The sequence below is a fragment of the Malaclemys terrapin genome, chromosome 9, assembly GCF_027887155.1.
Source record: "Malaclemys terrapin pileata isolate rMalTer1 chromosome 9, rMalTer1.hap1, whole genome shotgun sequence".
NCBI lineage: Eukaryota > Metazoa > Chordata > Testudines > Emydidae > Malaclemys > Malaclemys terrapin.
This window is the reverse complement of record NC_071513.1, coordinates 99,146,816-99,162,709: the sequence shown is the minus strand read 5'-3', so window position 1 is coordinate 99,162,709 and position 15,894 is coordinate 99,146,816. Positions and strand designations below refer to the sequence as shown.

At 45.3% G+C, this 15,894-nt stretch overlaps 1 protein-coding gene across 1 annotated transcript in view; it reads right to left on the bottom strand.

Moving 5' to 3' along the window:
* Nucleotides 1–1,813: 1,813 nt before the first annotated feature.
* The window catches only part of RNPEPL1 (arginyl aminopeptidase like 1), a 28,860-nt gene continuing 14,779 nt past the window's right edge, over nt 1,814–15,894 (bottom strand). Inside the window, exons 5-11 of the mRNA XM_054039693.1 lie at nt 13,772–14,007; nt 9,239–9,352; nt 8,064–8,176; nt 6,624–6,732; nt 5,441–5,668; nt 5,093–5,235; nt 1,814–4,302 (exon numbers count right to left, since the gene is read on the bottom strand). Coding sequence (XP_053895668.1) covers nt 4,030–4,302; nt 5,093–5,235; nt 5,441–5,668; nt 6,624–6,732; nt 8,064–8,176; nt 9,239–9,352; nt 13,772–14,007 — 1,216 coding nt within the window. The 3' untranslated portion in view covers nt 1,814–4,029. The remainder of the gene's footprint in view (nt 4,303–5,092; nt 5,236–5,440; nt 5,669–6,623; nt 6,733–8,063; nt 8,177–9,238; nt 9,353–13,771; nt 14,008–15,894) is intronic.

Below are 15,894 nucleotides of genomic sequence, written 5' to 3'. Positions count from 1 at the left end.
CTTTACTCTAGCAAGTTGGAAAATATATTTAGGGGCCCAGTTACTGTTCTGACAACTCAAACAATAGGATGTATTTAATCTGAGTAACAATAATAAAACTAGCTTTTGGAGATGGTTCAGAATATACAATCAACCAGCACTCTTGAGACTGTTACTGGAATACTGCATCTAGTTCTGGTGCCCACACTTCTAAAAGGATGTTGAAAAACAGGGGAAGGGTCCACAAAAGAACTCCAAGAATGTTTTGCAATGCGGAAAACATGCCATACAGTGAGCAACTTAAGATGCTCAATCTATTTAGTTTATTCATGAGAAGGTTAAGAGGTGACTTGATCACAATCTACAAATACCTGCATGGGGAAGAGATTTCTGATGATAAATGGCTCTTTCATTTGGCAGAAAAAGGCACAGTGCGAATCCAGGGGCCGAAAGTTACAGGTAGACAAATTTAGTCTAGAAATCAGGCACAATTTCTTTTTTTAGCAATGAGGGTAATTAACAGTTGGAACAACTTATCTAGGAACATAATGAATTCTCCTGATTTAAAGACTTTAGAAAGACATACACTCCGCCATTTAAAAGATACACTATAGTTCAAACAGAAATTATGGGCGTAATGAACCTAACCCCGTGATTTCTTCTATGACCTGTGTTATGCAGGAGGTCAGACTAGATGATCATAATGGTTTATTCTGGCCTTAAAATACATGAACAGAGACATGTAAAACAAGTATCACTAGATTTATAAAGGATTTAAAATGTCAGAGCAGGAGGCGGCCTGAAGGATTTTCTTACTTTGTATGTTTACCTTCCACAAATGTGTTTCCATTTTTTTTTAATCCCTTTGCAATAAACAGAAATGCACCCCAGAAAAACACTTCTATGAATATTCAAGGCAGCCACCAGCCCCTATAATAGGGCTAACCATGGCCTAGACCATCAAGACCATAACCATTGGAATTATTTGGCATGCCAGAGATAGGATAGGACCCTCATAGACCACCACTAGTCTCCCTACTGCTAGGTCTACACAAGGATTGTGTGAGTATGCCTATGACATGACACTAGACATAAAATTAATATTGCATTACTATTACACTCTTGTTTGATTAGAACTTGTGTGTGTTTACTAACCTTGTTAATAAAACTATTGAAAGCTTAGAACATTTTTCTTAAGTGTGATTGTTGTAACCACGCATTTCGGATTTTCCAGTTTAATTGTAATTCTAATAACTCTGGCCCTGGCCTAGGAACTGAAACCTGTCAAACCTCAGAGTGTTAATTTGTCAATTGGGGATTATGAAATTATTAATACACAATAAATAGATCAGGCAACAATTTCAATATACTGTAATATAATAGATAACATTTACCTTAGACTGTGGACTTTTCCCTCTCTCCAAGGCTCATGCCATGTTTTTGCCAGACAGCTCTGATGTAGCTTCTAAAATTCAGGTGTGCGGTACATCTTTTCAGCAAATAACAAAACAAAGACAACACACCCTGCCTGCTCTTCCATCTGTTTATAATATGCCACCAATTTTCATTAAAAATTGCACAGCATTCGGATGGGCGCAAAGGACAAAAATAGTCACCCTACATTAAGGTTTGAAAAATTCTTGTTTAGTCTATTTCCCACAGGTTACGTCTGCACTTCCTACACAATTGTGTGCCTTTCTCTCACACACCCTACTCCCCACTCCTCTTTCCAACCATAATCCTTTGTCTTGTTTCTTCTCAAGTTAACAGTACAAAGCTCGTCGATATCTGGCAGGGACACAGTAAGGCAGAAAGGTTAGACACGTCACAAAGCTTAGTTTAATTTGATATTTAATCATAAGGCATCAATGTAAATTAAAAAATTTCCACCAGGGTCATATACATTCTCCCGCAAAATAAAATGCTGTAAAACCAAGGCCTGGTGCTGCAAGTGAGGCTAGTGGTCACTGGTTTTAGCCAGGCTGTCACTGCCGGCAGTGGTGTCCAGGATACTCAGTGCCAACAATGGCAATAAAGGAAGTGGAAAGGTCAATTTGCATAAATCAGCGTAACAAGGTAACAATGAACAAAAGGAAAGAGAATTGTACGGAAAACCCCACTGAACAAAAAAGGTTAATCCCGTTAAAAGAGCAAAGAGCACAGCTTGGAGATGTCAAGCTCCCAAATGCTGACAGTACATTTTGGAAACGACTGTAGTACTCTGCAGGCCTGAGTTCATTATTGCTTTATCCCAGTTTGGCCCAGGCTAAGGCGAATGTGAAATCCAACTTCATTTAAGGCCAGAAAAATAGATCAATAACAGCACCTAAATCCCCATCAGTACATGGGTGTAAACTGATTTCATTTGGTGTAATATCTCCAAGTTCCCTTCCTTGCCAATGCTATGTACATCTTCACAGCAACGCTAAAACGTCCGTCAGAACAAATGATGTTACATGGAAATCACTTTTTAAATGGGGAGGTCACTAGAGCAGGCATGTCTAACAGGCACTTAGTAACAGCCCCTCTCAGAAAACACAGACAGGCTTATTTTAAAAACACCCTTTCTTCCGAAAAAGGCCGCTTCCAGCTCAGTTCTCCTTTAGCTGAGACGACTCTGAAGCGTTCACCGTTTACTCAAGCTAGTGTACTTGCTACAATGCTACATCAGTTCCAAGAGAGCTGCAGGACGCCCACGGAGAGGCACTTAGAGACTGCTCACGCTTCAGTACAGAAAAGGTTCTTTAGAATCTGCACTGTATTGCCTGTGTTGTGTCATTTATTGGGGCTGCACTAGTGATTCACAAAGGATTCCCCATGTGTTTATTTCTGATGAGCAACCACAACAATGCTTTGCCCACGGGGAACGGACAGTGGAGATTCTCTCTCTAGTCAGGTGTGCCTGGCCAGCGATCCTGGGGAACCACTCTGGGTAGCTGCCTGGGCACTGCACTGCCTTTAGGAGTCACGGAGCAGACTTGAGTAAACTGGGGTTTAGGCTCCAGCGTTTTGCATCCAGAGAAAGGTTGCTTCCCTCATCCCTCTAACAGACTATTATTCAGACCAAGGGAGGGGACAAAAATAGAAAATAGAGTTTTAGCATGGTCACCATCTCCATGGTTGTCTTGCAGGTCCAGTGCACGCAGGTGGTTTTTTAAAATTAAATAAAGGTCCCATTTATTATTCCCAAAGGAAAGTAAGTAGGAAGAACACACAGGCCATTTGAAGGATGCAGATGCTCTACATGCCAGGAAACTAGTGAGGGATGAAGCTGAGCTTGTCAAAGGAGTTTAAGGGATTTAGGTTTCCAACTTCCATTGAAATTCAATGGCATCTGGGCACTGAACTCCATTAGGCCCCTTTGAAAATTGCAATCTGTTTGCTCGTCATTCCCAACCAGTGCAAAGGGAACATAGAGGGTAGGGTTGAGTTAATGGGGAAGATTTTAAATCCTCCATGAGGTTTCTATGCTCTCCATATTTATCCATCTGCTGTTTTAAACTAGATTCTCAATTATATAAGCATTAGTTCTCCACCTTCCAAATCCCACATTTCTGTCACAGAAAGGAGCACAAGCAGAAAACATGTTCGCCACCACTTCAAATTCTTAAAAGTCTATTCTTTACAGAGCTCTGGCCCAAATCCCCATTATCCTGCTTCTTGACCCTCCTGGCAACACACACACACAGAGCATGTACTGTGTGTCACCTCCGATTACTCAACACCAACAAACCCATCCATAAGAACCCCGAAGAAGAGAACTATCCACTTGCAGAGGGGAAACAACTCCATGAAGTCCCTGTCCATGACGCAATGAATCAAAATATCCATCCCACAGTAGTTCCTGCTCGCATCTGAAAAAGATCCCTGAAACCTGGCCATGTCACTGGGTTGGGCACTTGAAGGCACATTTGCTTTGTGTCCGGGGACTTTAAAAAAAAATCCAGTTACAAAAGACTGCAGCTGTAGGGCTGAGGAAAAAGAGGCATTGTATTTCTCCTCTGTTCCTGTCCCGCTCTTGAAGCGTCGTGCCTGGCATGAGATGGTGATCTAAGCAGACACGTTAACATCCCTGAGAGAAATGGCACTGTTAGCGGCTTCTGAGGGTTTGTCCTCAAGCACCATAGTTGGTGTGTCTGTGGCAACTGTTGTAGTGTCTGTGGTGGGAAGAGGATTCAAGCCCTGTGTCAAAATCTGCTGAATGGTTTTCCGCAAGTTGGGATGCAGCTGGTTCTGGGTCTGGTAGAAAACTTCTAAGGCAAAGGACTTCAGGGTGCCAGTACAGATGTCCTCATACAGTGGAATTGTGTACATTCGAGACATCTACAATAAAAATAAAACTGGATAACACATAATACCTATAAAGGTTAAGAGACTCAGCTATGCAACGAATACACCAGACAGTTCTCCATGACCTAAGATCATAGGCAGTTACTATATTTCTTCAAACTCTCTCTTTGGTTAGACTTTTATGAAATTACTTTAAATCGGGTGAACCTGAAGCCAGACCGGTATCAGTAAGACAACAGGCTTTTCTTTGAATGTCTAAGAATAGTTAATTCCACTACTCATGCACAACAAATAGCTCAACCAGCAGGCCAAGGGGAAAAGACACAGTGATGAAACGCAACAGCTTTTCACTTCTGCTCAATCAAGCAACTAATGAATGGCGTCTGATAGGCCTCAACCTAGTCCATGGATATTTATCCACTGGACAACAAAACTATCACACAGATATGGGTTGCAGTCTCTGCTCTACAGAGCCCAGACCTGGAAAAGCAGGACAAGACTGAGGTGGGCAGAGCTAGGTTGGGGGTGGGGAGCCAGACTAGAATAGTACAGACTATGCACAGGCAAGTCAAATTATGTCCTAGCCAATCCTTCATCACAGAAGGAAGGCACCAAACAGAAATATGGTCAGGACAACGTTGTGTTCTCTCACTTGCCGCCATCCCCACCCACTAGCAGGTGAACCAAGCTCAGCCCCTTCGCAACACACCTGATCTATACTTGGCCAGGAAGCAGAAGTTCCAAGGTTCTTTCACGTCGCATGTCTCATGCACATGTCTCATGCACTGAGAGGTGCAGTGCTGTTTAATCCAGCAGTTAGTACCTGGTATTCCAAGAAGTGTCGGACTTTGTAAAAATCTGGGTAATAGTCATTTCGGACTACGATCTGCAACCAGCGGATACGGATCTCTGCATTCATGGTGTCCAGCTGAGAGGAGTAACATTCTGAAAGCTTTTTTATCACCTCTGAAGAGAACACATACACAAAGAGAGAGAGAGTTTGTTACTAGGAAGTATTTTGGCAAGTTTAAAAGAAATTAGACAAAAATGGATGAAAAACGTTAACCTAGGGTGAGGGGCTGTGTGTTAAGAGAGCAAAGTTAGCAATAACATTATTTCCCTCACTGTTTGTACCAGGAACACTTGCCTACTGCTTTGCTCCAGTACTCACCAGGAGGCAACGGTGACCCATCCAGCAATCTGTCCAAAAAAAGCACAGTTTGGAACGGTCTCCATTTAGTGATGTCAACACTGCTAGCAGCAGCAACGGCATCAAGAGGCTCAGTGGTCCAGAGTTTGAAGAGTGTCTCCACTGGTCTGATCAGACTGGATCCCTGAGATAAGTCTGGCTCAGCTAATGGAGGTCCTGTAGCATTGAGCCAACGTTCAAACTCCAGTCCTGGAACGAGGAGCACCGAAAGGGTCAAGCAGGAGTCTCTGCAGCTGACTTGACTGTCTCAAGGCCCAGGACTGCTTCTAGCGTAGTTAAAAAAAGTTCTAACAAGAGCAATTGGATCAACTTCTAATGGTAGCAATACAGCAGGGAGCAAAATCCTAATAGTGACCCTACCATTCTTAGCTATTTTCTCTGCACTATATAGCATTTATCGGGTTAGGCTGTTGCTGCCTCCCTTCCAACCATAACACATCTCTGTCTAATACTAACCCTGATGCTATCTAGTGCTTAGTCACTGTGCTGATGGTGACTCAAAATACCCAAGATGATAATGTTGAGATAGACAGAAAGGAAGATGAGGCATCTTGGATCCAACTTTCTCTCAGACTCCCCTTCATGCACGTCAAATTCTCGGCAATTTTAAGACCTCAGTTCTGACAGAGACTCAAGTAGAGACTAAAACGCAGGTAGGAATTGGGAGAGAGCTCCAGCTCTGTAGAAAGGGGGACGGGTGACTGCCCCACTAGGGGGAATGTAAATGATTTCAGATTTATTCCCACTATCAAAAGAAAGACCAAAATAACCTCCTTTAATGCACAGAGCCCTGCAAACCCATTTGTAGAATCAATGGCAGGATACAGAAAAGCATTTATACATGAACTTCAGGGAAGTATACAGGCTGCAGCTACATAGTGAGAGAAATGTGTAACTAAATTCCACTATTTTAATTATAGAAAACGTTTCTTTTCTAGCCTCTTTCTCTAGCTTCGATGACTGACATTACAGGCAGAGTGATAACGGCATGAATCACGTTTATAACGGTTTGAATGCCAAAGATGAATCAGTAAGGAAGTTTCATTTTCTTCAGATCCAGCATTTCCCTATACACCCTCTAATCCCAGCCTAGGATGTTCCTTTCAAACTGTCTTTGCTTAAAGAAAGAAACTCTCTTTCCCACCTGCTTTGTTGTCAACACTTTGCTCTTTCAGTTCTGGAAAAAAATTCAGGAAGGAATCCAAAAGATCTTGGGCTACAACGCTGGTGAACTTGTATTTCTCAATGTATGCCTGAAACAGAGTGAAAGAGTGAAGTATGGTTAGGAAGACAGTGAGAGTTGGTGGGAGAATCATGGAGCCTGATGTGAAAATACAGAGATGGGAGAGTGAGAACAGCTATTGGAAAGGGGTTCTGGTATAAAAGGAAGGTGAAGAGGAGGGGAGATCTGTATAAGAAGCTAGGTAAGGGAAGCACCATTGTATGCAGAAAAATGGTGCAGTCACAGAAAGGTTCCCAGTTCAGTACAAACTGCCCTAAGCAAGAGCTCTGCCACACTGAAGTATCAATGGCAGGAGGGGAAGGTTTCAGCACATTCACACTTGTGAAAATTAGAACACAACTGACCACCAAGCTATTCACCAACCGGGTACGGATTACAGGAGACGTACAGACGTCTCTGTACATACTTGATGTATTAAGGAGAGAAAGAAGATGAGCCAGAAGATATTAAGACAAAGAGAGCATAGTGAGGTGACAGCAATGTGAAAGCCAAGGAGAGAAAAGTCAAGAGAAGAGCAAATGAGCTTGGTCGTCAGTTTTTAAACACAATTCAGCAGAGACCTCAATGTATACAGCATTTGCCATAGTGCCGCTGGATACCAAGGCTTCCCCACCTATAATAAAAAGTGCTCTATCCAGGGAGTCCTGATCGTTGAGTTTGCTAGTCACGCATGCAAAAGCCACAACAAACTAGGGACTCTCATTAGTAAACTGAAGGTCATCCCAGTGATAACTGAACTATTCTATGCAGTGTTTTCCACCGAAGCCCCAAATGAGTTACAAAGATACACTGATTGTCAGAGCACTATTAATTTAGTCATTGGCAATCTCATGACACCCTTTCAGCTTGCAGCTGGAGATGGACGGGAGCCTGTCCACGTTCAGTTAGGAGATAACCCAGGAGATACTTCTCTCTTGTGGTGTCTCTCAGAATTGGAGTGATGGCGGTATCATTCTTCTGCTGTCTCAGACCTAATTGCCTCCCAGTCTCTCCTCACTTAGGCCATGTCTACACTACCACTTATGTTGGCAAAACGTACGTCGCCCAGGGATATGAAAAAAACACGTCCCTGACATAAGCGTTGACACCATAAATGGTAGTGTGCACTGCACGTAAGTGGTAGTGAGAAGGTAGTTTTACTAGGTCGACAGAGCTCTCTCCCGTCAATGTAGAACGGCTACACGAGCGATTTTACAGCGGCGCGGCTGCATCGGTACAGCTCCGCCACTGTAAGTTCGCTAGTACAGACATGGCCTTAGCTGCAGTGACAAAACCGGACACAACCGCAGTTAGAGACACAGGTGGAAATGTGCACAGGACGAGGTATGTATTCACACTAACTCTGAGGAAGGAGTCGAAGTGTTTGGGGTCTCCGCAAAGCTGGGACAGGTAGTAAACAAAGCAGTAGCCTTTCTCGTAGGTGAACAGGTTCATCAGATTACTCGGATTCACCCCTGAAAGGAAAAGATAAACAACAGCATTGTAGGGCACTGTATAGCCTGGGATATTCTCTAAACTAAGCATAAAATCCCTATGATTTGAGCCATTTCAAATTCCAGACCAGTCTCTAAGGCCTCTCTTTGGAGAGGGATCTTTTTCTCAGTTCCATATTCTTCAATGCAAACCTTCGGAACCTCTCAGCATACACAAAGTCCTTGTCAGTGACTCTTGAGATGCCAACACTTGGCACCTTCAGTATTTTTCAACCTGTACTAAATTCTTATATGCATTTTATTTTGCTCTATGTGACACCTAGACTGTAAGACTACTTCGTGCTCTGTGTCCTTTTACACAGTCAAAAACATATATAAACCAAGTACAAAGACAGAAAACCAGCACCAGGAAAAAAACCCACATCCAGGAGTAGAAATAAATTTAGTTGAGGGAGTAACAACAGATCAGCCTCTAATACTGCAGAGCTGTATCAACAGGAAAGCAAACCATGCGTTTTAATGTGTGCATCTATCCCTGTGTGTGCACACGAGTATATACAAATATATAATTATGATATATGTGCACACCGGGGCATCTAATAGAGCAGACTTTCACCTAGGTTGCAAAACAAATTGTTTTCTTTATAACCACTCATTCTGACATGTTCAAATTTTCAAAAGTATTCAGCTTTCAGGGCAAAAATTTTCAGGGCAGAAAGATGTTTTGTCTTTGCCAAATGATGCTTATTTAAGAAACTGGGGGGGAGAGAGGAGAAATCCATTCAAACATCTGAGTTTAGCAAAGGTTAAAAAAAATAACCTTTTCCAAAAAATATATATATATTTTTTATTTATTTTTAAGACCGGGCTAGAATGAAAAATGCCAGGGGACCAGCTGCTCACCAAAGGCAAGTTCCTTCATTTATTTAAATTGATCTTCAAATTAAACTGACTGAAAATATAGGCCAAGATTTAAAAAAACTGGGTGTCTACACTTAGACTACTGAGTACATATTTAGGCATTTAAATATATGGGCTGTTTCTCGCAACAGCAACTCCCAGCAGTTCCAGGATCAGCCGTACCTGGCTCCAGCTTAACCTGAAGCTTGCTAACAGGGTTGTCCTCTCCAAGGAGCTTCATCTGTCTGTGGAGGGCATCAAGACGGAATGCAGTCTCCAGGCATGTGAAGGCAGCACCTGCCCCACGAGAGAGAGAGATTATACACACTATCCAGTTCCAGGCAGACAACTGCCTCACTGGCACGTGTAAAAGATACAGGTTACTGGAAAGTGAAAGACAAATGTCACAACAGGAGAAAATCAAATGAAAGTACTTTACAGAGAAACCAACCATAGAAATCCCTTGCAATTAGTGAAAAATATTTGCAATGAAAGTCTGAACTTGAAACATTGTATTTCCGAATTCTGGCTACATATCAGTCTGAAACAAAAAGGAACTCGTGGAATTAATCAACACAAAAACAACAATAGATTTCCCACTGCAGGCTCTTCTCTGATTAGATTTTACAAGCTAAGCAGAGTGGTACCTGGGCAATCTTTGAATGGGAAACTTCCAAGGAACACCCAGGTGATACAGGAAGCGATATTGGGAGTAGAGTAGTGGGCACTTTTCTTACCGTGCAGTATTTCATCAGTACCTCACAGCCTGTTTGGGACACTGCTGAAGGATATGCCATCTCACGGAGGAGATATAGAGACACGTTCTGACAAAGTGTGGCTATTAAAGGTTCTATAGCTCTTTTTGAAGCAGTAAGGGCTTTACCTGTAGCCAAATTCTGATTCAAGTTGTATCTCCTTCTCTCTCTCCTGTAGCTGAAATTAGGTAAAATTATTCTACATTTCCTGTCCCTAATTTCTGTGCAGAATTGCTCTGTGCTGTTAAGGCACTGCTGCTTTCACCCTACAGCTGGCTGCAATTTTTTGGTGACTGACGTGATCTCACCTACACCTTCACAGACATAGGGCGGTGTTGGAGAGAGGGCCTAACAGCTAACTTTTGAGTAAGAACATGACTTAAGTCCAGGCCCTCTACAGGATCTTTCTCTGAAAGGTTTCCAATTCCACTTGCAGGGTCAGCTACATCAGAGCCTTTCAGTGTCTGGAAAGGGCTATGTAAAGAAGGGAGGCAGGAATTAAATGTATCAGGTCCTAGGGAACTCTGGGGGGAAGGAAGAACCAATACTGGAAGGATGAGGGGGCTCCACATTAACCAAAGTGGAACCAACTGCTAGCACAGAAAATTTACAAGATTTGGGGCCATTTTTTCAACTAGGAGCAGGGAAAGACCCAATTGGTGCAGAGGAACACTCAGATTGGGCAAAGACCTAGGGATGTCAGTAATACAAAGGTATCAATCTAGTAAAAAGACAGTACATAAATTACTGCAACTGCTAGTTCTAAAGGCGAGAGGAATGAGACTGAACCCAGCAAGGATCTTCCTCTACCCCAGAGAGATAGAGATGGGAAGGGTAACATGTATTGGAAAGAATAATTTACACTGGAAGAGGGCTAAGATGAGAGGTACTGTCTGGAAAAGTAACAGGGTGTCAGACAAAGGAGTTTAATAAAGAGCTGTACAGCAATAAAATCAGATCTGTAAGAGTCTAGCAATGAGAGAAGCTAGAAGATCAAGTTAAGTGAACTAGAATGCCTGTGGTGGAAGAGATCTGGACAGGAGACCATGGTGAAATGACGAAGTCAGAGAATAAAGTAATACTGGACTATAAATCATACAGAGAGGATGAATAAGATATCAGAAGTCAGGTGACATTGTACTATACCTAAAAGATTCCACATAATCTAATGAGGTTCAGTTTTTGAGTGAAGAGGACCATACACTAGAACAGTGGTTTTCAAACTGTGGGTCACAACCCAGTACTCGCACTGGGTCACGGCAGCTCTGGTCGGCATGGCCGACCGGCCATTAAAAGTCCCGTCGGCAGTGCTGCCTGGCTAAGGCAGGCTAGTACCTACCTTTTCCGACACTGCACTGCGTCCCGGAAGCGGCCAGCAGCAGTTCCGGCTCCTGGGGGCCGGGGGGGGAGACCACAGGGCTCCGTGCGCTGCCCCCGTCCCTAGCACCGGCTCCACGCTCCCATTGGGAGCTGGGGGTGGGGTGTACCTGTGGGCGAGAGCCGCGCGGATCCACTTGTGCACCTCCACCTAGGAGCCAGACCTGCTACTGGCCACTTCTGGGGTGCAGCGCGGTCCGCGGTGCCAGGACAGGCAGGAAGCCTGCCTTAGCACCCTCGCTGCGCTGCTGACAAGGAGCTGCCGGAGGTAAGCCTGTGCCCCAAACCCACGTCCCAATCCCCTGCCCCAGCCCTGAGCCCCCTCCCACGCCCTGAGCCCCTCATTCCCAGCCCCACCTCACAGCCCTCTCCCCTGCACCCCAACCCTCTGCCCCAGCCCTGAGCCCCCCCTCAAACCCGGACCCCCCTCCTGCACTCCAAACTCCTCATCCCCAACCCCACCCCAGAGCCTGCACCCCCAGCCCAGAGCCCTGACCCCCTCCTGCACCCCAACCCCTTGCCCCAGCCCTGAGCCCCCTCCCACACCCTGAGCCCCCTCCCACGCCCTGAGCCCCTCATTCCCAGCCCCACCTCACAGCCCTCACTCCTGCACCCCAACCCTCTGCCCCAGCCCTGAGCGTCTCCCACACCCCAAACCCCTCAACCCCAGCTCCGTTGGGTCGTGGGCATCAACAGTTTTCTTCAACTGGGTTGCCAGAAAAAAAGTTTGAAAACCACTGCACTAGAATATGGATACAAATACTAAATCACAAGACTACCAATAGGTTTATACTCCTGGCCTCCTGGTCAGGAAAAGGATATTAGGTAAACAGTGAGGAGGGAGCTCAAAGAGGCAACTAAGTCTAATGAAACAGCATTAACAGGTGACTTTATATATGAATCACATATAAAATGATCAATTGTCACATCAAGACAACATATAGGGGAGCAGTTTTTCAACACCCTAAACAACTGCTTTTTGCAACAGCTAGTTCTAAAGGAAGGAGAGGAGAAGAGACTGAAACCAGCAAGGATCTTCCTCTACCCCACAGAGATAGAGATGGGAAGAATAACAGGTATTGGAAAAGAATAATTTGAACTAGTAATACATATGATCTTTCACCAATGGAACTGTGACCACTCAGGAAAGAGACCTGAGCATTACTGTGGGGTCTGTTCAATGCACAATGGCAGTCAAACAAGGGAACAAAAGGTTACAATGGAATCCAAAAGATACTGACAAATATTATAATGAATGCCTTTTTGTAAACTGATGGCATCCCTTCTCCTAGAGCTCTCTTCTGGTAGCCCTACCTCAAAAAATCAGGATACATAAATCCAGGAAGGGACAGCAAAAGTGATTAGGGGCATGGCAAGGCTGCTAGGAAAGACTGAATAGAAAGGGACTGTTTAGTTTAGAGAGGAAACATACGAGGGGACATGACACTGGTACACAGAATAATGAACGGAAGAGAGAAGGTAAATTGGGCACTCCTGCTTACCCTCTCTCCTAAAGGGTGGGCAAGGGAAAGCCAGTCAAATTAAAAATAGGGATGTAAATACCGTTTAAAAAGTGAACCGTTTAAACGATTAAAAATATTTTGTTTAAACGGTTAACCAATTAAGCAGCTGGGGCCGATCCTGCCGGCTGGTGCGGCTGCTGCCTGCAGGCCGGTCAGCGCAGGGCCACTGGGGCTGGTCGGCCCTGGGGGTTAACAGTTAAGGCGGATTAACCGGTAAGACTAATGCTTACCGGTTAACCAGTTAACATTTCACATCCCTAATTGAAAGATGACAAATTAAGAAATGATCAAATGAAACACTCTTTTTAAACCCACAACACATAATTGACCTGTGAAATTCACCGTCACAAGGTAGCACTGAGGCCAAGGGCTTAGCAGGATTAAAAATATACATCGATATATATGGACAGTGAGACCAACCTGAGTCAGATTTGATAGGGTAACTTACGGGATATAAACTCTTACATTTCAAGGCATTAGCCAGCCACTGACTGAGGACAATTAGGAAGAAACTTCACATGGGCAGGTTATCCCGTAAGTAACGACAAGTTTTCTCACACTTTTCTCTGAATCACCTGGCACTAGCCATAGTCAGGCACAGGTTACTGAACAGAGGGACCGCTGCCCTGATCCAATACAGCAATTCCTTCTACTGCATGTAAATCTCTTTGAGATCTTTGGCTGAAGCACAATGTAGGAACACCAGTCTTATGGTATCCAGTGTGACATCAGCCCAAAGCAAATCAATCCAAAGAGATTCAGTATTCACGGTGCTACGCTCATCAAATCCCCTGTGGGGTACGCTCACAAACAGTAAGAAAAAGAACCAGAAGCATTAATGGCAGGGTTCTAGTTGTTTTATGACACTATGGAGCTCCCAACACTAATATTTTATATTAGGACTTCGAAATCCCAACTCTCAGTGCCAAGTGGTTAAAAGTCAAATCTTTGCGTGCCTTCTTCCTCTTTAGCTCAAATATTCCTTAACCCTCTCCCCATGAGCTGGGAGAAGTACAGCGTCAGACACACATGTCAAACAAAAACAATCGCAACATCTATACCATAGGTCTCGGTGGTGATCCGGCGCTGCGCATATGTGGCCAGCCCCTCGCTCAGCCACATCTCCTCCCACGTGGCGTTGGTGACTGCATTGCCAAACCAGCTGTGGGCAATCTCATGAATGACGTCGATGATGAGGAAATCGTCACTCTCCAGAATGGAAGAGATTATGAAGGTCAGGCATGGGTTCTCCATAGCAACGATGGGGAAGGATGGAGGAAGAAAAACAATATCATACCTGGAACGGAAGGAGACAGAGAAAGAGAAGCCAGAGGAGCCAAATTACTCTAATTTATCCAAAATTACACAGAAGCTTTGTTGACGGAAAGCGTACTTGAGGGTTAATGTGTTTTTTCCGTTTCACCTCCTAACCCATTACTTGAGCCCTCTAGTCAATGCACTCCAGGTCAGACTGCAGCAACCCCCCGATCTCCCCCACCAGGTGATCAGCACTGGCCCATGATCAGAGAGCACTGCAATCAGCTTTGGTGGGTAGGAAAGCTTTCCTCCTGCTTATTATTAACAAAGAAATACAGAAGCCCTGTGTACATAGCTTACCCTAAGAACAAAAGCAATTCCCTCAAAAACTATCATCTGATAGTACCAAAGCTTCGAGTCAAAGTCAGACTGAACTCCAACAATCAGTTATAGGGGGTGTAGGACCCTGTAGTGAGGCGGTGTGGGTCCCCGCCACCCCAGAGAGAGACGAGCCCCTCTGGACACAGAGTGGGCGGAGCCAGGGAGCTCTGAGCTCACCCCCAAGAGGATCAGGCGTGGCACAGGAAGTATAAAGGCCCAACCCCAGAGCTCACTGGGAGGGCAGCCGCCGTGGAGACCAGATGCCTGTGGCCTACCTCCCGGTTGGGAAGCCCCAGCAACCTGCAGCAGACCCAAAGGGTGGCCGGGCCTGCCCCAGGCCAGCTACCCGGAGGACTTGCCGAGCCTGCCCGAGGCCAGCTATCCCAAGGAACCCAGGGTGTTGGACCCCCCTGAGGATACCATCCTGACCCAGGTACCTGAAGAGGGGGAGTCTGGAAGTAGCCTGGGGGCAGTTGACCCTCGGCTGGCTGCAGCACTGCCAGAGCCCACGTCAGTGTGTTGCGGCCAGGATCCCCACTGACACAGCAGCAGGTCTTCTGCTGCTGCTAGGGCCATGGGCTGGGACGCAGTGGAGTGGGAGGGCCTGCGTCCCCCCTGCCACCCAACTCATGGGTCGCTGTCTCCCCCTCTCTCAGGCCTTCGGACCCAGGGCCTGGGCTCACTGTTTATATACTGTAAAAAGCAACAGAGGGTCCTGTGGCACCTTTAAGACTAACAGAAGTATTGGGAGCATAAGCTTTCGTGGGTAAGAACCTCACTTCTTCAGATGCGGTTTATATACTGTTACTGCTCATCTCCTGCATAAGGGCCTGAGCACTTCACCAGTGCCCCGCCCTAACCCAGGACCTCGGCTCACTGTTTATATACTGTTACTGCTCATCCCCTGCCTGAGAGCCTGAGCACCTGATTCACCATTGCCCCACCCTGATGGGCTGATAACTAACTGTGTTGTTTCTGCCCTCACAAAGGCCGCGTAGGTAGACTCCTGAGGCCAGACTAATTCCCTGCTAGACCTCTTCCCAAACTTAGTGTGGCAGTGTGGGTCCCCGCTGCCCCAGAGAGAGACGAGCCCCGGCTAACCTCTCTACAGACCCACCCCTGCAAAGTGCTAAGCGCCATCAACTCCCACTTCAATAGGAGATGAGCGCATTTAGCATCTCACAGAAGGCTCTCCACACCTTGCAAGATTGGGCTCCAAGCGAAGTATTGACTCTTACACTTGGCTAGGTGAGGCTCAAGCCCACCTTGTCCCAAGGACGTAAAACAAAAGTAAAAGGAAAGGGCTGGAATGAAGGAAACGGGGAGAGAGTTTGGGCTTAATCCCTAGAGGAAGGAAGGCTGCATCAAAGTGCTATGGCACGTCTGAAGGACTTCACCACTCCACAAGATCCAGTGTCCAGAAAGCTCCAGTCCTCAACACTGCCCACCCCGATGATCACGGGTACAAATACCAAATGGTGAGAGACAAATGGATTCTCCAAAGCAAAAATAAGAGGGAGATTGCTGTTCTTGTTTTGAATCAATT